The sequence below is a fragment of the Tricharina praecox genome, assembly GCF_024521635.1.
Source record: "Tricharina praecox strain CBS 144465 chromosome Unknown BZA05scaffold_5, whole genome shotgun sequence".
Classification (NCBI taxonomy): domain Eukaryota; kingdom Fungi; phylum Ascomycota; class Pezizomycetes; order Pezizales; family Pyronemataceae; genus Tricharina; species Tricharina praecox.
The window spans coordinates 1,630,118-1,652,510 of NW_026250407.1; the positions used below are offsets into that span (position 1 = coordinate 1,630,118).

At 53.3% G+C, this 22,393-nt stretch overlaps 5 protein-coding genes across 5 annotated transcripts; 2 read left to right on the forward strand and 3 right to left on the reverse strand.

Annotated features, from left to right (window-relative positions):
* Positions 1-886: 886 nt before the first annotated feature.
* On the reverse strand, positions 887-1,625 carry BZA05DRAFT_442775 (uncharacterized protein; the record flags this gene model as incomplete). The annotated part of the gene is made up of 2 exons (XM_051486781.1): positions 887-956; positions 1,033-1,625. The coding sequence occupies 2 exons, from the start codon at positions 1,623-1,625 to the stop codon at positions 887-889; spliced, it is 663 nt and encodes a 220-aa protein (XP_051342335.1).
* A 2,302-nt stretch (positions 1,626-3,927) lies between these two features.
* Positions 3,928-5,725, forward strand: BZA05DRAFT_416717 (Alpha/Beta hydrolase protein; the record flags this gene model as incomplete). The annotated part of the gene is made up of 6 exons (XM_051485416.1): positions 3,928-4,110; positions 4,185-4,387; positions 4,525-4,783; positions 5,143-5,155; positions 5,413-5,464; positions 5,563-5,725. The coding sequence occupies 6 exons, from the start codon at positions 3,928-3,930 to the stop codon at positions 5,723-5,725; spliced, it is 873 nt and encodes a 290-aa protein (XP_051342336.1).
* A 422-nt stretch (positions 5,726-6,147) lies between these two features.
* BZA05DRAFT_465318 (uncharacterized protein) lies at positions 6,148-9,420 on the reverse strand (the record flags this gene model as incomplete). The annotated part of the gene is made up of 4 exons (XM_051487756.1): positions 6,148-6,554; positions 6,642-6,704; positions 6,768-9,141; positions 9,286-9,420. 4 exons carry the CDS (start codon positions 9,418-9,420, stop codon positions 6,148-6,150), a joined length of 2,979 nt encoding a protein of 992 aa, XP_051342337.1.
* A 4,543-nt stretch (positions 9,421-13,963) lies between these two features.
* On the forward strand, positions 13,964-16,081 carry BZA05DRAFT_442778 (uncharacterized protein; the record flags this gene model as incomplete). Its single annotated transcript, XM_051486782.1, has 2 exons — positions 13,964-14,725; positions 14,783-16,081. 2 exons carry the CDS (start codon positions 13,964-13,966, stop codon positions 16,079-16,081), a joined length of 2,061 nt encoding a protein of 686 aa, XP_051342338.1.
* Positions 16,082-17,213: 1,132 nt separating this feature from the next.
* Positions 17,214-21,362, reverse strand: BZA05DRAFT_465319 (uncharacterized protein; the record flags this gene model as incomplete). The annotated part of the gene is made up of 5 exons (XM_051487757.1): positions 17,214-17,418; positions 18,997-20,411; positions 20,463-20,684; positions 20,736-20,798; positions 20,850-21,362. The coding sequence occupies 5 exons, from the start codon at positions 21,360-21,362 to the stop codon at positions 17,214-17,216; spliced, it is 2,418 nt and encodes an 805-aa protein (XP_051342339.1).
* Between the last annotated feature and the right edge of the window lie 1,031 nt (positions 21,363-22,393).

The following is a 22,393-nucleotide window of genomic DNA, read 5'->3' on the forward strand; positions in this document are numbered from 1 at the left end:
GTCGTACGGTGGTGCCTCAAGGATCGCGAGTCATCTTAAACCTTTCGGGCGTCTAACCCTGACATGAAGATTCCAGAATAAGCTGTTCGGCAACCAAAAGAGACTCTCCTGAGCCCCTGCTGTCGTTATCAGCTTTGGACTGGAGCAGGCTACTACAACCTACCCGATTTATATCCTACTACGTGGTTAATCGTTACGGCGTCTGGATCACATGAAAGATCTCCCGTCATGAGCACATGAAAGATCTCTCCTCATGTCCGTTGTAAGGCGATGGTGAAGCTTCAGGGAGCACTGTTCTCAGTTCTAAAGGAGTCTAGGCCTCGGTCATGCGAACTGTATCCGGAGGAAGAGATGCGTTATGCTGTCTGGTCTGCTGTCTAGTCTCGCTGGCGGGCCTGTCTGCCAATGCCAGACATATTCTGTATATATGGAAGGGCACTGGTCCGGAGAAGAAGAAGGAGCAAGCAACAAAACAGTTATCTTCCTACCAATCATCCTATCTAAATAGATAGAGAGTATGCTATGGGCTCGTATCATGATGAATTGCGAGAGGACAGCTTGCCTGGCACTTGGGAATGGACTCTGACATCGGCAGGATTTGGTCAGGCATTCTTGTATGTCACGATTGGGGAAGACCGGTTGGCGCTGGTCGTGGAGCTCACTACCACAGCGATGATACGTGAGGTTGTTAGGCCTCAACTTTGGATAGCACTTTCCATTCCTCTCTCAAATACAATCGTATCCCACTCATCCCTCTCCCTCGATGGACAAAAGATAAAGAGCAAAGATCGTAGAAAACATCATGATGAAGCGCGAGGTGATTCAACAAAGAAACAATTAATCAAATCCTGGCCCGCATTTCCCGTCCATCACCGTCCTGACCTACTTACTTCTTGTTCTTCAAAGTATAAACGTTGACATCAACAGTGTAAGGATTGAAGGTCGAGATGGTTTTACTGTAGCATGAATAGGAGGAATTAGCTCATCGTCATGATTCATGAAGCTGGGAGTAGAGAAAAGAAGTAAGAATACCGAACATATCCACCACACCAGATGTTGTTGATCGCCGGGGGACCACCGCCGAGACAGCCGAATGCAATCAGGTAGTTGGCATTGCCCGCCCAGTTGCAGCGAACGCAAGAGCCCCTCGCGCCACAGATGTCAGTGGCAGCATTGGCGAAGCTGGTCATCTTGGTGCAGGGAGCGGTTAGCGATGACTGGCAGCACCAGCTGTTACCGATGTCCTTGAGGGCCTTGGCATTCTTCCAGACGTACTCGTGGAAAGGGGAGGCGCGCTTGTCGGTTTCGCAGACGATCTTGTCCTCAACGGCACTGCCGAAGTCGTTGCCATCCTTCAGGCGGTTCGGGACCGAGATGATGGGGAGGTCGGCAGGAAGCTGCGGAAGCTCGGCATTGGGGTCCTTGGCCTTCAACTCCAGCAGATAGGTGATGTTGAGCGCCGGGTTGCTCATATCGAAGTCCATAGGCAGCTGGAGAAGCTCGAAGTAAGGCATAGCAGCCATCTCGAGGGCCTCAACGGCGGGGTTGGTGTCGACGATCGGAACGGCCACGGTGATGGATGGAATGCCAACCAACAGGGAAAGGAGGAAGGGAGCAAGCCGCATCATGCTAAGAAGATTGAGTCGGAAAGGATGAGGGTTTGAGGATTTGAATGAGTGATCGGATTTGCGGATACACGGCACCAGATGCGTGATATTGATGGAGGAGGGCGGTGAAGAAGCGGTGATGGGTATAGGAAGGGATGAAGGTAGCGGAGCAGGTGGATTCAAAGGAGGGCTTACATAAGTTTGTAGGTAGGGTAGGCCGCGGGCTAGGTGCGAAATTTGGCCGATGCATACTTTTGGCCGATGCATACATTTGGCCGATGCATAAATTGGAACAGGGCCAAAATCAGGGCTCTCAACCGTCCATCTCCCGGGCAGGCTTTCCAGAGGACTGATCCATTCCGTCCGGAGGATGAAATGCCCGAATACCCACCAGGTACCTATAGGTACCTGATAGCACTAGCGTGCTATGCTGACAACTAGTTTGCGAAGTAGAATATAGCGCGGTGACTACCAACAGAATTTTCGGCCTCGAGCAGAATTTTCAACGTCGTCAAACAAACGACCTCAGGGGATAGACACTGCTAGAGGTAGGAACGGGGAAGGTGTGAAAGTTCTATACCGTGAGAGACACTGCGAAATGGAGCCGCACAGCTGCACACCAATTCCAAACCCCCACACGTGTTCTCCTCCGGCTCTAGGAACAGCCACCGCCACCCACCAGCACTCGATATACTTATGGCGGCCGTCAAGATAATACCGGAGAATGCGGCAGCGGGAGACACTATCAGGACCATCACCCTCCGGGACGGCGACAACTCCATCCTTGGGACACAAGCGGTACATGCTGAATTCATTCTCCTCAACTATCATGTAGGTCTAAAAGATCAGAAGCACAGGGTATCACCGTACTAACTGCCTGTTTAGCTCTTCGTCTATCGGGGAAGTGGGAAGGCGCTGGTTGTGTTGAATGGCGATCCTATGGACTTCGAGCAATATCAGCGTGTCGGTCGCCACGCATTTGTTAGCATAGGGGAAGGAGAAGCGAGGATGAAAGTCTCGTTGGAGGTAACCATCGATGAGAAGTCGGTGTATTATACTTCCTAAATTCACGTCGATTGTCTTTTACTAATCGATTTCCAAACCAGAACGAGAACCCGAACCTGGGAGCAGCCGTATGCAATGGTTACTAATGACATGCTGATTCGCTCGGCGTCGTCGCTTCTGTGGATTATACGAGATGGAAGGTCAGAGCCTGGAGAGCGTTCAATCTCTGCCGGCAGGAACCAAGAGGTTATATGTCTTGATCGGATTGCGAGCATGTTCGTAACCAAATCCAAGGTTGATGCCTCCGCTGTCGTCGCAGAGGCGCGGTCAGATGGTGCACGCATATACTGCGTGATGGAAGGGCCTGACGAGGGTGTGGCGCCTGAAGGAGGCCGTTCAACCGTCGACAACCTGCTCGCAGCGGGGAATCTCGACGAATTCAACAACGCATCCTCGAGGACTTGGTGCGTATGATCAAAGATTCATTCGAAAGGTTGGAGTTGACCTCTGATGATGAGGACTATTGACTGACTCCCCCGGAAATTATAATCGGAGTGTGAGAGCGAAGTCTCAGAGGTTTATTACAAACATATCGTTCATAGCACAGTCTCGGCGAGCGATCGTACAGTCTGGGATTCGCGATCCGATTGATGGAGTTACTGGGGATAATGGGGTCATCTCGACGTGATCATTTTTTTCTTTCGTTTCTTCTCTTTTTTCCTTGTCTTCCCTTCCGTTCTTTTCAAGCATTTCAAGCATTTCTTCTTGATACTGGGTGTACTTCAAAGATGTCGGTTTTCTGTATGTTTCTTACGATGCGTATCCTTCAGATGTCGCTGCTGGTTTTAATAGAGGTTCTTTGGTGATTGCACGCAACGTGCCAATACTGTCGTCGTTGGAAACGAGATCGCCGGCTCTCTTGCTCTACAACGCCAGGTCTATCCCACGTATCCTACTCGATCAATGCTGAGGGGCGTGAGCCTAGATTTTTCACCATCACCGTTCACCAGCCGTTGACCGGGTCACCGGGCAGATCTCCGGAATACTCGTTCCGAGTTGCATAGATGATAGGTGCCTGAATAAATGTTGCTACGTACTACGTACCTGGGCACTTATACCAACGGCAAATACCACACAGATCCGCGACCCCGCACAGATGCGAAGGTGGTGCGTATGCCAAAGTTCTGGTCCTCAGGCTCACGGCTTACCCCGTGCTCGGCCATCTATCTGTATATAAATCCCAATCCCCGTCGGCAGAACGCCCAGATCCAATACCCAGTGCACCACCGTCCAGTCGCATCCCACACGCGAAAGCATGTCCCACCAAACCAGCATCAAACCGGAAACCCACACCTACCAGACCATGCCTTTGGCGCAGCTCAACATTTGTCAACCCTCCAAACCACGCAGCAGCAGCTCCGCACCGCTTAAGACCTTAATCCGCTTCCACGGCGGTGGTCTCATTACGGCCCAGCGCGACGCCTTCCTCCCCTCCGGCGTCGCCTCCACAACGCACCACCGAGGCTGGCTATTCATTTCCCCGTACTACTCTTCACTCCCGCAAGCGAGCAGCACCTCCTTCTTCGCTACATCGCCGCACTCGAAACCTGGCTCTTGACGCACGCCGCGTGTCTGCACATCGACACGGAGAACATTGCGCTCGCCGGATCCAGCGCCGGCGTGCTCGTGGCGGCGCTCGCGGCCGCGCACTGGCGCATCCTCAGGCCCAAGGCTCTGCTGGACGTCTATGGCATGGTCGATCTGCGTGGGGAATGGTACATGAGGAGGAAGGATACACCGCCGTGGTTATGGGGATCGAGACAGCGGGGATTCATGCGGCGGAGTTTTCGGGTATCCCGCGGAATGAGAGGGTGCTGACGCAGGACGTGTCATCTGCTGAAGAAGCTGGCAGTTTCAGGTTCTTTCTCTGGGCGTTGGAGGAGGGGTTGCTGCTGGATTTCCTGCTGAAGAGGCATGAACGTCAGCGCGCGATGGGTGTGGAAGCGGTGGCCGTGGAGAGGAAAGCCGACATTCTGCCGTTGAAGCTGGCAGACATGATGCCGCCCACTTGGGTGATTCATGGGAGTGCGGACACGATGATTCCACCGACGGATTCGAGAAAGTTTGTGCAGGCGTTGCGGCACGCCGGAGTGGACGTGGAGTTCGTCGAGGTGCCGGGAGCAGAGCATGGGTTGGATGGAGTGCCGAGTGAAATGGGATATAGTCTTGCGGTGATGTTTCTCTAGAAGTGGGTGAAGTAGTGCTGATAATGATCCACTCATCGCAATGCAGCCCCATTGTCACAAATCACGAACTTTCGTGTACCGCGTCATGCGAGATCACTCCGACTTCCGTGTGATTATCGCGTCATGCGAGATCACTCTGATTTCCGTTATCCGATCTCACGGAGGTGGCAAGCGGCCTCTATCCGAGGCACCCCCGTGCCTTCTGCTATATATGGCTTTCTTTCTGCTGTGTCTGATACGCTGCACACTACTTCAGAATACCACTTTTCTTGACACCCATCTAGTTGTGGCTTTCGAGTAAGCCCACATGAGTCGTACCTGCCTAAAACCGCTGCACCGCCACCGCTTGTGCTAAGCGAGATTTAACAACTCCAGCGCACGTGAAAGAGGTTGGAGCGACATCGAGAGCGAGTATGCAACTATGATGCTCCCCCGTATTTCGCACCCGTCAGGATATGTGTGCAAGCCTGTACGCCCAACCGGACGCCTTTAGTTCGGTATCATTTCTGCGCATCGTTTGTCACTCGAAGCGGAAACTTTGCTGGCGGCCTTAGAACATCAGTTCATCTACTTTTGTGCAGTGCGCCTTCTGATTGAGGCGGAAAGGTATGGTTGGGCCGGGGATTGTAAAGCTAGTAGAGCCACCCGAGGGGAGCGACGGTGTTGCTCTTGCTACGTAACACCGTCCCGATACAGGCACGCAGACGCTCCAAGAGCCGACTCCGCTCTCACGTAGACAACCTTATATCCATCGAGTTCGAGGAACGGCACGGCTCGGGGATGACGAGTGCTGCATCCTACTCCAGCTACGTCGTATCAGTCTTCTGGATGTCTACACTCGAGATCTCGGCCGCTCCGTCGGCTTAAGTGGATAGTAAAATGTTTAGGCTATTACAAAGATCTGCTTTGGATGTGTGAGTGAGTTACGGGAATCATGGTCACAATGAAGAAAACACTACTTGAATGAACAGAATTCCAGTTTTCTATTGCTTGTATCTATGGATTTAGCCAGATACCACCTCCAGCATTACCGACAGACAAAACAACAGCCAACGAGCCCTCTTTTGTAACGTGACTGAGCTCAGGAATTCCAGAAAAAGAACAAACAAACAAACAAACAAACAAGCAGTAACGAATCCTCCCCACCTATTGCCGTAAAACTGGTATTCAACATTAGTGGCAGCCTCCGGTAAAATTTCGGCTTTTTGTGAATGAGAAGGAAATGTGGCGAAAAAATGTAATGTAAACTGTAGATCATGATGTAGAGTAGCCCGGGTGTTTCAAGGGACCTATTTCTTCAGGATCCAGTCGCGAATGTTGGAAGCCTTGCGGCTGAAACTTCGGCGAGGGCGGCGGAAATATCCCTCCTTGGCTCCCTCGTCTTCGGTCGCAGAGACACTGGCATTTGCAGTTCCGGCACTTGTAACTGGCTGTCCGGCGTTGCTGGTGTTATCGTCAGTTTGTATGAAACAGGGACAACTGAAAGCCCTCCTCCTCAGCTCGTTCCTCTCCCTCGGGACTTCTTCGGTAGCGGTGACAATCGAACCACAGCGTAGACGATTGAAGACGTTATACTTGGAGGTTGTAGGTATAACCGCGGAAGCCGTAGCCTCCTGCTCGCCAGTAACGGGATCCGTACTGCTAGAACTAACGGTGTCGGAGGGCGTCGTGATGGACTCTGGGTAGTGCTCTAGATCTGTAGTAGAATTGAATCTACTGGGATCAATGGAACGAGCAACGTGTGCATGGCGACTGATCCTCGGGCGCTCGGTGAAAAAGGTACTGCTCCTGCTAGAACCAACGGTGTCGGAGGTTGTCGTGCTGGACTCGGGGTAGTAGCCTAGATCTGTAGTAGAATTAAATCTAGCGGGATCAATGGAACGGGTAACGGCTCCACCGCGACTCGTACTTGTGCGCTCGTCGAAAAAAGTACTGCTCCTCCTCACAGAATCGATATCCGAGAGATCACTGTTGAAGCTAACTCTCTTCTTAGCGGACTCTGGAGTTGCCGGACTCTCCTGGGTGGTGTCACTATTCTGGCTCCTCGAGGGCGATTTGAGGATTGACTTCGGTGGCGTGGGAGTTGGAGTAAGCGCACTTGAATGACGACGTCGATTCGGAACGATGTCATTAGGCTGCATCGAGGTAATGGCTCGCGGGAGGCCAGCTTCGGGCGAATTGCTCATCCGGAACTCAGATGGAAGGGAAGCTCTCGAGCGCCCGGGACGATGGCGGAACACCTGTGGAGGGGTGCGGTAAGCCGACGGACTACCTGTTCGGTCAAGGAGCTCAAATGGCATCAGGCGATCAGTAGGCGCGGCACTCTTTTCGTTGAAACCTGTGGTATCAATCGCCTTGCCTTTTCCTTTCGAGTCGGGATGTGCGAATGCGGTGGTAGTAGCCGTCGGTTCATTGTAGCCTGTGTAATCGATCTCCTTTCCTTTTGCTTTCAAGTCGGGATGTGGGAAAACGTATGACATCGATTTCTCGCGTTCAAGCCTCTGATTCCTGGAGCGAAGCATAATGTCTGTGGAAGAAGGCGGTGGGGCTGGTTCCTCTTCCGACAAGACTTGATTGGTAGACTGCATCTGACTAAAGATAGGTGGAGACCAACGAGTCATGGCCATGGTCTGTTTTGACTCTTCATTGCGGACGTCCGTAGACTCCTTGGGTGGGTTCGAAAGTATGTCAGACTGTAAAGAAACTCCAGAATCGGCATCAATCTCTAGAGCGAGCGCTTCCAACGTCGATGAAATATCCATTCCATCTTCGGCATCCATGTATACGCTAGAGCTTGAGCTACTGTTCGCAGGCGATCTCGTGAAACTCAGAGGCGAATCAGGTGGCCATTCACCCGGAAAGCTGATATCCCTCTCGATGTAACTGCGACCAATCTCGTATTCCGGTGTTAACATGCGTATCGTTTGGCGAGGTTCGGCAGAGCTGCTAGAATCCTTCTTGATCGATGATCCACCTGAATCTGGCTGACGTCTAGCTGCGAAATATACCGAGGAAGTGGCGTTTGGGGAAACCTCGTCTTCTTCTACCGTATGTCCGTATTCATGATGCGATTCATGAGCGTTGGTGGCCTTCACGGTCTCGTCGGACTTATCACTCTCGGCTTTCTCGTAGTATGACAGAAACGCTACCGGATCCCACGATTCACGGTCTGGCTGGTCGCGTACTGGCTCGTAGATATCTGGTTCGTCGTTGTCAGGCTCGTCGTACTGAGGCTCGTCGCGGTCAGGCTCGTCGGTCTCTGACTCGTCGCGCTGTGGCTCTTCGTCCACTAGACTCATCGGATCCTCGTCCAGAAACTCGAAATCCGCATCAAGGTCTTCACCCGCCGCTGGAACGTATCCATGCTGCTCAACCGCTTCTTCGCGTAGCTTGCGCACGATAGCTCTTCTCCTCTCTACCTCCGCTTCATCTCCCCCGTCTCCGAGCTCAGAGTTCTCGGTCCCATCTACCACCTTCTTGGATGTGGTTTCCCCATCATCCCGAATCCCATTCTGGATTCTCCGGTGTAGTGTCAACAACAGTGGAACGACTGTGTTCTTCTTGTGGACCATCATCACTGCTCGGGGGTAGGCATCTTTGAGGTAATCGTCGCGAAGCGAGTTCGCAACGGCGAAAGCCGCAACGCAACGATCCCCCAAGCGCACCATCTGGGTGAGAATCCTCTTTACCTCCTCTCTCAACACCAGCAACCCGCTGCTGCTGTGCGACTCACCGCCGTTCAGCAACAGCTCGATCATCATGAGCGATCCGTGGATACGCTCATAATGACCGGTGACTACGAGGACCTCCTGCAGGGAGAGAGCCCACTTCTCCCGCGCCTCGTAGTCACGGTGGCCGGTGAGGATCGAGAGGCGAGCCTGCGCAGCGTTACGGCGTCCTCCGAGGTTCGCTCCCGGGTGGTAAGACGTGGTGGCAGTCGTGAAAGGTCGCGAGACCTTCTCGACCACCGCCGCAGGCAGACGATCGCTCTTCATCACCGCCGTCCCTTCCGCCCCGGTTGCGCTGGGAGAAGGTGACTCATGAGCAACCATGGAGTTCTGCTGCTCAGGCTCGGATTTCTTGCCGAGTCGCCCGTGGAACAACCTCGATGCAAGTCCCGCCTTCTTGGCATGGGCACCGGAAGCACCCGAGCCGCCACTCACATCCCCCGAAGAACTCGCAAAGCTCTGTGCCGCTGAGCCGCGAACAGAGCTCTCTGGCTCATCCGACGTCGCCACTTCCTTCCCCTTTCCCTTTCCCAATCTGCCTGCAGCGGCGAACACCTGCCGAGCAAACCGTAAACCACTAGTTGGAATCTCGGTGCCGGCTGGTGTTTGTGCTGGTGGGTCACGACTGGGAGGGTTCAGGTGCCGTGACTGCTCACGTGTACCCGAGGGGCCGAAAACCGATCCCGCAGTGCTACGCACCTGCTGGGCGGCTTGTGGACGACGACGACCGGTCCGCGGAGGAGTGTATGCCAGAGCGCTGGCATACTCTGCGGCGTTTGGCGGCATGTGCGCGGGCTGCTCGGCGATGTAGGAGGCGCGGCGGGCGTTGAACATCTCGAAACCGCGTTCTCGCTGGTAGTATTAGATTTTTTTGACCACAAGACCGGTGCTGATACAGCTCTGCTCTGTGCTGGGTGTACTTACTGTTCTTCCCTCGTCCGTTCTTTTCTCGGCTCCTCTGCACTGACGCTTCCTCCGAAGCGGCTCACACGAATCTGGTGGAAGTGGTTAATGGTGGGGATCAGAGCGTGGTGGGGATGAGCGTGGTGGGGGTCAGAGCGTGGTAGTGACAGTAAGAATGGTAGGAGTGAACAGTGGAGGGAGAAGGAGTAGGAGTGGAGGGTTTTGGGGAAGGAGTACGTCAGATGGGGATAGCGCGGGTTTCTTCATATCGAAGCTTCGCTGTTTTCCCGCTAGGGTTCCATCACGTGGTCAGTTTTTTCTCTGAGTGAGGTGAAGTGACGGCTTACATTTTCTCTCCAAGTGATTTGGAGTGATGGCGTATTCACCAACAGCTCTACTTAATTGAGTGAGTAAAAGTCGACCATCGGAAGCGAGTGATTACCTATGAGCTGTGGATGCCACGGATGCCGATACTCAGCAAGGAGGAGGTGATGCGGCAATAGCCGCAGAATAGACAACCCCCGTGCAGCAGATTGCCGCACATGTCCAGGCCCCGCAGGGCCAGCGTCAGAAACTGGCGCGGACTGTGTCATCGCTGGCCATTCTTGGCCACCGGGCAACATCCCGGAAACTGATGCCAGCCGACACATCCGAATCTAGTACGAGTCAGTATGAGCGCAAGTCATAAGCGTGATAAACTGAATGCTTACCAGATTCAAGTCGGATGCGACCGAGAGTCCGTGCCGGAATGGATCCGACGTTGTTCAACGTCGATACTGTGGTCTCTACCTATCAGCCTTTTTCCTTCCAGTCGCGTTGTATCGGAAATTTTCTTCTGATGCCAGCCATGTTATTCTCGCAACATCGGGCTTTGAGAAGCTGTCTTCGTGCGATAACGTCGCAGAATGGTGGGCTCACCTGCGAAATATATCGCTGGACACAAGGTGTGTCGTTAACTGGGTACAATGTGTACACGAAAAGGAAGGGACATTTTGGCACTGGGGAGGATGTAAGATAGGCGGAAGAGACAGGCAGCGGAAGGGCGGAATTTCCCTTGGTTTTCTTCAGTCGTGGCGGTCACGTGGTAGCTGATACACGTGACCAATTCTACCCGGCCGAAGATTATATACACGTCTCCCGTAGCCCTAGGGTGCAACTTTAAGGCTTCGGATATCACCAGTTTCACTGCCTTGTCACCACCTGAGATCTGCACCCTAGCGCCAATTAAGCCACCCACGTGATTGGCGCGTGTGCGAGATATGTATTCGCAGGTGTGCCTTCCAATCCGCAACCAAATCGGACCCAAGGTTGGATTTGTAGTCGTTGATATCTCGACTAGGCACAGAATGTTGTTGTTTTGACCACAAGTAATGGCTTGCGGGATCTCTTTCAAATGCGCGAAACAGCCTGAGCCTTACAACAGGAAGAAATATCCGATGGGTAGAACAACGGACTTTGTTCCTCTGTGAGAGAAGCGGAAGTGGCCAATTGTCCTGGGTCAGCTATCAAAACTTCGGGTGCGAGGTAATACTGGATCATGAAATATAACGTTGCTCCTACACGGATATTTAATCTATCACTCGACCTTCCGAAACTGACCCCTTCAGTCCCATCCATTGATTCTCGCGCTTTTCCCGTGCGGTACTGTGACGATCCCAGCTCCTCATCCTTTTGATGGTAAGCTTGTATTGCGCATTCCTGCCCTAACGGGAAGCCGGCAGTGAAGTCTTGCAACCTATGGGATTCTCTACATTCTAATCTTCTGACCAAATCAACTCATGATGAACAGATACTGTCAGGTGTAGACGTCCGATCGCTCCAGGGAAGTTCTGGTGCCGTGGGATTTGTGTTTAATCAGTAATTGCTTGTGACCTAATTAAATCATGGCAATATATGTACACACCCCGGAACCCTGCCACCGTCCGACCCGACTTCCATCGTGTGTCCCGATGTGGCTTTCCCTGCCCCCCCGCCGTGGCCTGTACCAGCGATGTACGACCGCACCAAGGAGATGACACTAGGAGAAACCAAATTTCACTCCCTCGACTCGTCTCTGCCTCATCGCAGGTCCCTAGTCGTCACCACTTCCTGCCTCTTCTAAAAGGGATGCCATGAAGGAACCGGCTCCTCAGCCTCAGCACACTGCTCCTCCTCTCGTCTCAGATGTTGTAATATCTCACTCGTTGTTTCTTCGGCGTTCGCCACAGTCTAGATAGGATGCATGCGAAACAAAACAGGAAGATCTCTCTCTCTCACTCGTTGTTTGGTTGTTTACGCGGTCATGACGTCCGACGGGGAGCACTGGTCGCCGATCACCCGTCTTTTATGTATTCTCTCGAGGCTTCGGACTCACAAAACACAACAATAATTACAATACCTGTTCACCCATTCCAACAGTGGACACGGCTAAACATCAACTGTCACGCGGCCTCTAGCCCGAGGTTGGAATCGAACCATCTTCAGTCACCTCGAGTACCATTTACACCTACAACAACACCGACGCACAAGCCACTATTGAGAGAATGATGGCTCACGATGCACCTGGCCCTCCATGGCCAGTAGTACAGCCTCCAGGCACGGAAGCACATCGCCACTCTCCGCCAGCGGCCAAAGGGAACCTGAAATCATCACTGAGAATTGAGATCAGATGGTGCCCAGCACAAAATTCATAAAGATTTCCCTGGGAGCTACAAGGCGGATGGGACGAATGGGCTAAACTGGCAGCCGACAACCCTATGTACGGCTCGCGGAGTGGAAGAGATCCGCTACTATCTGCAACAGTATGGCACCCGACCTCCGCCACTGTACCCCCGTATATCGCTTGCCTATCTGCCTGAGCGTGTCATCTCGGAAGCTAAGTGGAAGGAAGCGAAGACATGGGCGGACAGGACAGCAACGCCAATCACAAGAAGTATCGGTGTGACAGCCGTAAATCTGGCCACTGCAGTAAATCCTGAGATGGGCCCCCAAAGGCCAAGCGGGGCCTGGCCTCGAGATTCTTCATTCTACCAACTGAACACAGGACACAGCCTCACCAGCCAGTCAGCACCTCCAATGCACTCAGAAGCGCCCCAATGCCCTCCGCAGGTTGCGGCACGTGCCGGTATGTACGGCGGTACAAAACGCAGCCCCGGGAATTCGAATACCTCTTCAAAAACTGTCATGAATGGAAAAGTCAATAAGCTGCAAAAGACACTATGGGCATTGGGGCAGAAGTCACGAAGCAGAAGTCAGGAAGCAGGCAAGACAAGACAAGCCGGGGCAAACTTCAAACCTTCAAGGACCGCTTCAAACTCCGGGACGTCAGATCTTTGAAGTTTGCAGACGAGCGGTGCAGACGAGCGGTGCAGCAAGGCCATCCGAGACTTCATTCCCTCCACTGTTGTGGCCCGTGGATAGGCGGATTCTAAAGACTTCGGACTGATGAGGAAGATATAGCAAGTGAGGTGTCGGAGAATGGAGTGGGAGCTGAGGGAGCGGGAAGAGAGAGCGGAGAGAGCGGAGCTGACGCGACTCGACCAGGAGGAGGTGGAGGACGGTGCGGAATTTGAGGGGTCAGGCGGCAGGCGATGTAGAATAGCGGACGTGAGATGTGGGACGCAGGTGGGAAGACTCGAGGCGCGGGGGCAAGTGTACGGGGGGCGCGGATACGGGGCGAACGGTGGAGATGGACGTGGCGAGAGGGAACGATTGTTGCTCATTCGTAGCTCCGTCTCTGCTTGGTGATCTCATATACTTTCGGGGAAAGGCCAGGGCGAAGACGGCAGGGAAACTCACCTCGGGCCGCTCAGTGAAAGCTGTCTAGATAGGTCGCATGTAATTACTGATTAAACAACAAAAACAAAGCGGATAGTGCGTGTGGCGGTGCATAGGGCGGCGATGATACTATCGGTGATGAGTATTGTGCCAGCGACGGTGACGGTGACGGGTACATACGATGTGTGAAACCAGTGATCGGGAGACAGTGGTGATGCGGATACGCTCGCGTGAGCGGATGATGGACATCGTGACTTCCTAGATGTCTTGAAGTTGCTTGGGCGATGAGGTGATGTCTAGCGTTGAGCGATGTGACTTCTCGTGAGAAGGGGAGGCGGAGGATGGAGAGAGGAGGGGGTATATGTTTATTTGTCGGCGGGGAAGGGGGGAGGAAAGAGCGAACTCCGGCTCTAGGCTGTATGAAGAATAGATAAATAAATAAATGTGACTTCACGTGGAAACGGCTAAACACTGGCTGTCATTCGGCCTCTAGCCCTTAGGCTTGGAAACAACGCCGCCTCGAGCAGCTGATGACCTTTAGCGATAAACACCGCTTCACTTCTCCTCCCACCTCTCTTCTTCCTCTTTTCCCTCCATCTCTCCTCCCATCCACCACAACCCCCCAACTCCTGCTTCCACCACCACACATCTTCTGAAACCACCACACATCTTTCTCACCACTGCACGCTTCAGTTACTGATAGCAAACCACGAGAACAATGGATAAAGCACGCAGCGTGCAGATGAGTAAACGCGGTGCAGAAAACGGCGAGAACACCAGCGAGAAACAACCCAAAGCTGCTACGCGTTCCCCACTGGCGTCAGTAACTAACAACGTCGTCCCACCGAAGACCAATCCCGCTGCCATTCCCTTGCCGAGATATCGTATGGGATCTGGATCGGGATCTGACACCCTTCGGTTGAAGAAACGGAGATGCGGCACCTCCGACCCGAAGAACATAGACACAAACACAAACACTCCATCTCCTGAAGGACCGAGTAGTCGAAGGGTGCGATTGACGGACGATAGCCCACTCACACCTGCTGCTGCCCCAGCCACCGAGATGAATGTTTCGACGGAGTTGAACCAGACGAAGAAGACGAAGGACTCCAAGGAGTCGAATGAAACGAATGAATCCAAAGATTCGAAGATGACGAAGGAGTCCAAAGAGAAGAATGATTTCACTGAGAAGAAGGAGTCGACCGAGAAGAAGTCGACCGAGACGACCGACTTGAAGGAGCTGAAGGAGAGGATATCACGGCTATCCGAGAATTTGATGGCACGAGGACGCAGCCCTAGCACGAGTGCAGTGAAGGCGGGTTTCAATATGCCGATTGAAACACAGAGGCAGTGGTGGTCCGGGGAGACGGTGGGAGGGGAAGGGAACCGTGAAATGAACGGTTTTAAGACCAGTCTCGATACCTTCAGGGAGAAGCTCGACGAGCCGTTTGATAAGCAGGGGTGGCGAAAATCCGAGAAGGTGAGCGATTCCCCACTTAGTCCATCCACAGCCACTGATCTGAATGTCGTGACACAGTCGAAGGAATCGAAAGATTCGAAGGAGACAGAGGCGAAGAGCGAGCCGGTGGAGATGAGCGAGACGGAGGAGAAGAGCGAGCCAAAGAAGAAGAACGAGCAGAAGGACGTGAAGCCCGTGAGGGAGTCGATAGCACGGCTATCCGAGAAGCTTCTGGTACGTGAAGGCGACCTTGGCACGGATGTATTTCAGCTGTCATTCGATAAGAATATTGAAACTCAGATGCGGTGCGGCTCGGAGGAGCTGGTGGCAGTTGCACGCAGGCATGGCATGGATTCGTATAAGACGGGACTCAATGATTTCAGGGCCAGTCTCAACGAGAAGGTTGAGAAGCAGAAGAAGCGAACCGAGGAGCTGGTGCGAGCTCAACACAGGCGGAACTTGGATTCCTATAAGACGGGACACGTTGTCTTTCGGGAGAGACTGAATTCGAAGGTTGAGGGTATGAGGCGGCAGCGATTCGAGAGGATGAAGAATGCTGCAACGAAGAACGCCCAGGAAAAAGCTCAACTGGGATGGGTGATAACGAAAGACAAGGAAGGAAGATTGGGCCTAGAGAGGAAGAACGTGTCTCCTTGCACGAGACAGAGCTTGAGCTCGCATGCCAGATTCGTGGATGCAGCGGAGACCAAATCCGTCGAGGACCGCAGAACAGGACAGAGAGTTACATCTTCCCCGCTCGCGCTAGCATCCAATGGAGTCGTGGTAGTGAGAGCAACGCCCGCTATCCTCCCACCGAGATTGGGCTTTGGGTCCGGGTCCGACTTCAGTCTGTCGAGGAAACGGCGACGGAGCAGCTCCGATTCCACAGGCTCTCTAGTAGAGCCGGATAATCGACGAGTACGATTTACGAACGATGATGATGCACCCGCACCCGCTCGGCGTCCGAAGCCCACGCCATCATACACGCAAATGGTGACCTCGCGCAGTTACGTCCCGCCGCCCGCAAACACCTGGCCAGCGAAAGGTCTCCTCCGAGCCCCGGCAGTCTTCGACTTCGCGCCGGACACCCGTAGCTCTCCGAACCGATTTCAGCGTCCGGATGCGGAATCCCCGCTTCTTACCCTCACGAGGGAGGATAAGTGCAGGATCAGGAAGCTGCAGGAGTTGAAGGCGGAGTTTGATCTGACTAGGGCCAGAGCCAGGTCGATCGTTCATCAGGCGGATGTGATTATGGACGATTTCTCCCCGAGGTTGAGGGGGAAGATCGAGAGCATGGGGGTCGGGCCGGATCCGACGCAGGGCCTGGGCTTCGACGAGGAGGACAACGGGGAGAATGAGGACGACGAGGACGAATAGGAGAACAGTGACGACGAAGAGTATTAATAGCCGGAAAGAGGGTTATGGCGAAGCATAGCTGGTAATTGGGGAGCTTAACCTTTACGGGGACGTTGATCCAGTTTTTTTTTTGTATGGACGGGTTGATCCACATTAAGCGCAGCAGTATCAGTAAATAATACAAGAGAAAGATCATCAATTGATCGTCGTTTGCATTAATATTAGACTATACAACGTACGACTTCCGCGGATACCAGTGTTCTACATAGACCAGACCGGTCGGCCTAGGTCGGCCGACGTCGGGTTAACTGCCAATTCTACCAGCCGCAAAAAATTTCGTAGTTTCTAGCGGTTCTTAGAGCATTTCCGGCTTCAAATTTTGTTTCTTACTCCGACCTATTCCGCCTATGCCTGGTTGATGGGGATATATCCCGAGCCGACATGAAAATTTATGCTCGGGATATAACCCGACCGACCAGACCAAGTTTTTTTTTGGTCGGGATATATCCCGACCAGACCATACCCAAATATGGTCGGGGCTGGTCTATGTAGAATACTGGCGGAGACCAACAGTGCCTACCTAATGTATGCTCCTTTCTGCACGTAGAAGCATAATGGCCTATGCCTTTGCATGTTGAGCAGCGGGGTGGAGCACGATCTAGCATACCTGGTAACCCTCAATCATGCTCCTGCTGGTATCAGGCCTGTGAATAGTCCGTCCGGACAGAAGACTATTGGGGCCCGGCGATGCCGTCCCGTCTGGGGCGAAGATTTGGCCGGACTAGTCGGGCTCAGTCTCAGGTCCAAAAAGACTGGGGCCCGGAAACCTCTGGTGCGGTGCCGGGCTAACTGGGAAACCGAAAATTCATCCTTTAGTTCGCCGAACATTTCCACATTCTCCCGGTGGCAACCTGCTGCGCCACTACGCCACGACTAGTACCACTAGCAGCATCATTTCAAGGCCCCAATGGGGCTTCAGTTCTCCTCTGGCTTGCCATCCAAGGGGATAGTCCTTGCTATTCCGTGCCCGACAAATTCCTTTATGTCCGGCGTATAACCCAGGACGGACTGGACGGACGATTCCCAGGCCTGGATGACACTAGAAAAAGAGAAATTCCACTCCCTCGACTCGTCCCTCCCTCACCGCAAGTCCCTAGTCATCACCGCCTCCTACCGCTCTCAAAATCGATGCCATGAAAGAAGGTGTGGGGAGCAACAGCGGACTAGAGCCCGGCTCCTCAACTTCAGCACCCCCCCTCCTCCTCTCGCCCCAGTTCCGCACCCTTTCTTCCCGCTCCCTAAGCTCCCACTCGGTGACCTCGCTCTCTGTATCTTCCTCAGCGGTCTCGGGAATCCGTCTGCCATCATCAGTAGAAGCGAGGAATTCCAGCCTGGCGCTGGTGGAGATCTCGCCGGAGCGTAGGCGTCCGAGTCATATCTGGTGCCGGACGCCTAGCGACCTGTTGCCATCATGCGTCTTATTACCTGTTCCGGTATCACTCCTACTTTCCACTTTCCTTTACCATGTTCCACTATCCCTGTGCATACTCCCCTCGTTTCCTTCGTGGCTTATGTACTTACCATTGACTGTGGCTTCTCAGTATAGTACAATCAGCCTCGTCAGCTGAAAGCCTTGAACCCCCTGCGCCAGCCGAGTCCGGCGACGAGTATCGTCGCACCCTCAGTCTGGCGCCCGGTCTTCTCCTCGTCCACACGAGCTCGATTCCCTTCATAAGTAGTCTTCTTTCTCTTCTTTCTCGTAACAATACATCAATCAAGTCAAGTTATTCTCTCAACTCGAACACGTCCGGACCGTAGGCGTCCAAAGTCCTGTGTGGTGCCCTGAGCGTGCTGGGGTGCACGAACAGCCCACCGACAGGGCGAGCCTGGAGGCGATTTACATGCCACCTGTATATTTAAGAACATCTACCGCTGCAGAAGAAGTGGACAATATTATCAAGACTTTACACTTCTATATTTGACACGTATATTGACCTGGTACTATACGTGGGACTTTTGTGTTTGGTACCTACTTGCCTGTGGGTTATGCTGCGGTCCTGCCGATACGTGGAATAACGTGGGCGGTACGACAGGAATATCATGTGGATAGAAAACTGGACGCGATAGTGCATATCTGTCCTGTGTCATCTGGAAACACGGTCGCTGCGAGATGAGACAGGGCGACGAAATCTGTTGGCGCTCGTACTAGATATTTAACCTATCACTCGACACCTCGAAATTGAGCTCATCAGTCCCATCGATTTATTCTCGCGCTTTTGGAAAATTAATCCCCCAGAATGATCAAGCTACTGCTTAATACTTCCCGGCCGGTACTTCAGATATCATTCTTTTGACGGTAAGCTTGTATTGAGAACCGATGCGCTAGGCATCGCGAACCCGGCCGTAACGACTTTCATACAAGCTATGAGATGCGCCACAATCTATGGTGGTTCTGACAAAATCGCTTCATCATAGGCACATAGAGAAAAAAGACAGTGATCAAATGCTCCACGTAAAACCCCGTTCTACCTTTCCTTCCCGCAGTCAGAAACCGTCACTCGCCATCCCCTCCAGCCGCCAATATCCCCCATTCCGCAGAAACAGCCGCGCGAACGCCAAATTGAACTATTGCACCGCACATCCTTCTAAATCTACCATGTTATAGCTTCTTCCAGCTGACCCACCTTCATGGGTTTCAACTTACCGGTCTCTTCATGATGTATCACCACCGACTGCAAATATATCTCCTCAATCCTAGAAACCACGCAAATTGTGGAAGAAAAAAGCAACGAAAAACAGATGGCAATGTAAAAGTGAAATTGAACCGCCTTGAAAAATCGAAAAAGAAAAAGAAAAAAAACCACCGCCCCGGCCCCGGCCCCCAAGCAAAATCAAACGCTGCTCGGCCGCCCCCACCCCCACGACGGTACGCCTACCTCTGCGCGCTGTCGCCCCGCTTCCCCGCAAGCCTGATACTGGCTCGGGTCCCCCCAACCCTTGCCTTGGCCAGCTTGCCCCCCTTCGCCGCAGTGCGACCCTTCCCATGTTCGCGAGGAGCCTTCCCTGACGAAGGGGCAGGAGACGCAGGACGGTGAGCGTCCAACGGTGGCTCAGCCTCCTGCGCCCCTTGCTCCCCTAGGGGTTCCTCCTGCACCGCGCACCCTACTCCAACAGCAGCAGCTCCGCGAGTGTCGGGCTCGTCGTTAGACGTATCCGACATCGACTCGGGAGTGCTGGCCTGTGCGAGGCTGGGCAACACGGGTCCCTCCCGTCTCGACGCAATAAAGTCGCCGATATGCCAGGGGTTGAGACCCCGCAGAAGCCCATCCTTGTCATACCCGTGGCTACGATCGTACGTAGTCCAGCTGGGATGTCTGGAGTAGGGTGCCCATCTGAATGATGGGGACACCGCGGACATGGGAGTCGGACTCCGGGAGATCCAACGAGCCGGGGACATGGAAGTCCGGGCGTACTGGGAACGGTCGGGAGTGGCATCACAGGGGCTTGCCAGCACATCTGCTGGAACGAAGTAACCCTCCGCCACATCGACCTCCCCAGTACGGCCTAGGATCTCCAGGACGGCCTCCACTGCAGGGTCACTCATGGTGACGTCAGGCACCATCTTGTCGTCGTGTACTGCAGCTTCGTCGGCCCTGCAGTCTACCCGTCCCTCGTCAACCTCCTCCGCGGCTTCCCCGAGGTCACAGTCCATCTGCTCCCCACCGGCAGCGGACTGCGCCTCGGCCTCAGCATCCAGGACTTCGTCACTGGGAGCTGCCGCCGTGGCGGGCCGCGTGGCTCTTGGAGCCGGAGTCTTCCGGTACGACTTCCTCGCCCTTCCCACATTGTCCATGGAATCCCCCCGCCTCTTCCGGAGCTGTCGCTCTGGGCTATCCCACTTCTTTCCTCGGGGGGAATCTGCACGGGCGACAGGCGGAAGCCAATACCAGATGTAAGATTGCTCGTACTCTGCATCAGCTTCCGCCTGGCTGTCGGCTGAGATCTCTCTCTCCGCCTGAAATGAACGCCCGACCGGGGAACGGATGTCCGTGGGGGTGACAGGAGTCGGGATCCCAGATTGTTCCTCGTCTGAGAAATCATCGGAATATTCGGCTGGAGCCGCGGCGAACTCGGAGGATGCGCTCGGGGGTGTGCTCGGAAAGAAAAACGAATGCTCTAGAGATGCCTCGCGCGCGAGGGAACTCGAGACAGACGGATTCTTGGGAGACGCACTTCGGCGTGGAGAGCTTGGAACATCTCCTTGACCTGCAGGATCTCTTTGATCAGGCTCTTCGGCCTCTGATTCATCTTCCTCCTCAGCAACGCTGAGATTATCATCATCCTCCTCAGCCTATAAAATGTCAGCTCCAGCGCAACACGAGAAAGAACGATTGATACGTACGTCTTCGGTATCACTCGCGACCGTAGTCGGGTTACTGGAAAATGGGATAGCAATCGTCTTATTTGCTTCCCCGGGAACGTATCCATCGGTAGAATTGTTGTCTTGAGGGGGGTTGTTATCATTCTGGTAATCCTCTTGACTTGCAGGATCTCTCGGATCGAGCTCTTCGTCATCTGATTTATCATTCTCTTCAGCAGTGCTGATATTATCATCCTCCTCAGCCTATAAAAAGTCAGCTCCAGCGCAACACGAGAAAGAAAGGTTGATACGTACGTCTTCGGCATAAAATTCATCTTCCTCTTCAGTAACGCTAAGAGTATCATCATCGTCCTCATCCTATACAAAGTCAGCTCAAGCCCAACACGAGAAAGAACGATTGATACGTACCTCTTCGGCATCATTCATGACCGTAGTCTGATTACCGGAATTTGAGAGATCAATGGTCTGATTCGCTTCTTCAGAATAGGATCCATTGGTATTATCGTTATCTTGAGGGGGGTTGTCATCCTGCTGGTCGTCTCCTTGACTTGCAGGATCTTTCTGATCGAGCTCTTCGTCGTCTAAACCATGGGTAGTCTCAGAATTGTTGTCTTGAGGTGGGTTGTCATCTTGCTGGTCGTCTCGTTGACTTGCGGGATCTCGCGGACCGAGCTCTTCGTCATCTTCGTCATGATCACTGCTACCGTCGTAATCTGGAGCATCAGACATTTCGACGTCTTCATCTTGATCGTCCTCCGCTTCGTCATCATCATCATCATCATCGAAATCGCCTCGTAGCTGTGCGGCTTTAAACGCAGCCAACTTCGCAGCTCGGTCAGCGGCGGCTTTCTGCTGTGCTGCCAACTTCTTCTTGCCAACGCGCGGCGGTCGCTTGTTGATTTTGTGGGTTAATCGAGCCATCGTGTGATTCAAATGAGTAGAGAAATGTAAGGGGAGAAAAGTGGGGGAAAGGTGAGGGTGGAAGAAGTCGAGACTGGGGAAGAGGTAGCCAAGGTCGGATGACTCGTATCGTGTCGCTAAGGTTGTTCGCAAAAGCTCAAAGAGTGGGCAAGACAGAAGTTCGAAGTTGTCACAGAGCCGTATGTGAACCAGAAGCGTGGGGAGAAAAGAAAGGAAGAAGGAGGGGAGAGGGTGAAGGTGGGGTTTTGTGGTATCTGCAGCCTTGGAGCTAGTGATTCTGAAGTGTGCTCCACAGCCTTGCGCGTCCCGGTTTACGGCCCTTCAAACCTCCCTAACTCGCTGTATGTACTAGGCAGAAAATTAAACTCAGTCTCGGCGGAGGATGCAACATCCAGAGGCTAAACCGAGGGAGTCACTCACGCCGACTGTGAGTACACATTCCTGCATGAAAGCAGATTGATGTTCCGCAGCTTCTCATGCTGCTTCACCGAATGCAATTGAACGGCCGTGAGTAACCGTTACAGGTACAGTATGACGTACTTCACACCGAGATGAGATAGGTAAAACTGCGAACTTGTGCAGCTGCAGCAGTCCTGGGCTGGTGTTTTCAAGAAACGGTTACCTGTGCGGCTACTTGCATGCACCCGTTCAATGCATAACACTCCCAACAAATCGGTAATCGGAGCTAAAGCACTACAGAGATCGGCATCAGGCCGAAGGATCGGGTTGACGTGGTGGAAGGCCTGGGTGCGACATCTAATATCACTCGTCCCAAACTCTCTCGATCTGCGTCCCTAGTAGATTCCTTGTGTGCCGTTGCACATAGGCTGCAGCGAAAGAAACTAAAGATCTCTCTGTCTTTCCTTGTGCACCATTCAAGAGCTAGACTAACTATCCTGGAGGGGAAGCGCACATTCAACAGGCACGAAATTGAAGTGCCCCGCACGGCCAGCCACCTGACGAAGCGCTCACTGTGGTTGGTGCAAGTGATCCTAAAAGTTCGGCACCATGGATCTAGGTAAGCCTCCCTG